The sequence below is a fragment of the Frankliniella occidentalis genome, unplaced genomic scaffold (genome assembly GCF_000697945.3).
Source record: "Frankliniella occidentalis isolate FOCC.00 unplaced genomic scaffold, Focc_3.1 Scaffold3752, whole genome shotgun sequence".
In the NCBI taxonomy this organism is placed as follows: domain Eukaryota; kingdom Metazoa; phylum Arthropoda; class Insecta; order Thysanoptera; family Thripidae; genus Frankliniella; species Frankliniella occidentalis.
The window spans coordinates 1-1,099 of record NW_026270806.1 but is presented as its reverse complement, the minus strand read 5'-3'; the positions used below and the strand labels follow the sequence as shown (position 1 = coordinate 1,099).

Genomic DNA, 1,099 nt, shown 5'->3' with positions numbered 1-1,099 from the left:
CGAGTCAATGACCCAGCTTATGCGGGAGTGGATGGCGGACCCAAGTTGAAGGCCAACTAACGACCTTTCTCTGTTCCCGCAAACCAGAAGGTCCGACTTTTATACACTACTTTTGGCACGAGCGTCAGCGTTGGTAGCATCTAGTTGCATTTTCATTTTTTGTGGGAGATTATTTCTTCACTTTTATTGCCGTCCTACTGATTGATGTTTTGTTTGTTTTAAGTTAGTTCTTTTTTGTGCTCTCTCCATCCGTTATTGGTTGTCATTCAGAAATTTTTCCTTCTTGTTTTGCAGGAAAAGGGGACCTCATTACAACGAGTCAGCAAGCAACCATCAAGAGGTTTACTGCGTCATATACTACAGCAAGTTTATAACCAGGCTGTATTAGAGCCTGAAAAGTTAAATCAATATGAACCTTTTTCACCTGAGGTAGGAGTCGTTTCTGTATTGTATTACAGGGTTACCTGTTACTTTTTATTACTTATCCATGGCCTTATTGCAATCATTTATTTCACAGGTATATGGTGAGACATCATACGATTTAATATGTCAAATGATAGATGAAATTGAAATAACTAGTGAGGATGTATTTCTGGATCTGGGATCTGGTGTTGGGCAAGTTGTTTTACAAATGGCTGCTGCTACTCCATGCAAAATTTGCCTTGGTGTTGAAAAGGCTGATGTTCCTTCACGTTATGCAGAGGTAAATTTGATGGTCTCCAAACTGTACTGAACTTTGCTGCTCTTTATACTTAACTGTTTTTTAAATGCTGTATTCCTTTTTCTTTTCTTCAGCAAATGACCGCGTCTTTTAAGAAATGGATGGGCTGGTATGGAAAGAAGTATGGAGAGTATAAATTGTTAAAAGGAGACTTTTTAACTCAAGAATATAGAGAAAAAATTACCAGTGCTTCCATTGTTTTTGTGAACAACTTTGCCTTTGGCCCAACTGTTGACCATTCACTGAAAGAACGGTTTGCTGATTTAAAAGATGGGGCCCGCATTGTATCCTCTAAATCATTTTGCCCCCTAAATTTTAGAATAACTGACAGAAATCTATCTGGTAAGCAATGCTACTATAAATTAAAATAACTCTGTT

At 37.9% G+C, this 1,099-nt stretch overlaps 1 protein-coding gene across 1 annotated transcript; it reads left to right on the top strand.

The window, feature by feature from the left end:
• Positions 1 to 204: 204 nt before the first annotated feature.
• On the top strand, positions 205 to 1,063 carry LOC127752081 (histone-lysine N-methyltransferase, H3 lysine-79 specific-like; the record flags this gene model as incomplete). The annotated part of the gene is made up of 3 exons (XM_052276637.1): positions 205 to 429; positions 518 to 703; positions 796 to 1,063. Coding segments are annotated over exons 2-3 (418 nt in total), but the record flags the coding sequence as incomplete, so codon positions are not given.
• Between the last annotated feature and the right edge of the window lie 36 nt (positions 1,064 to 1,099).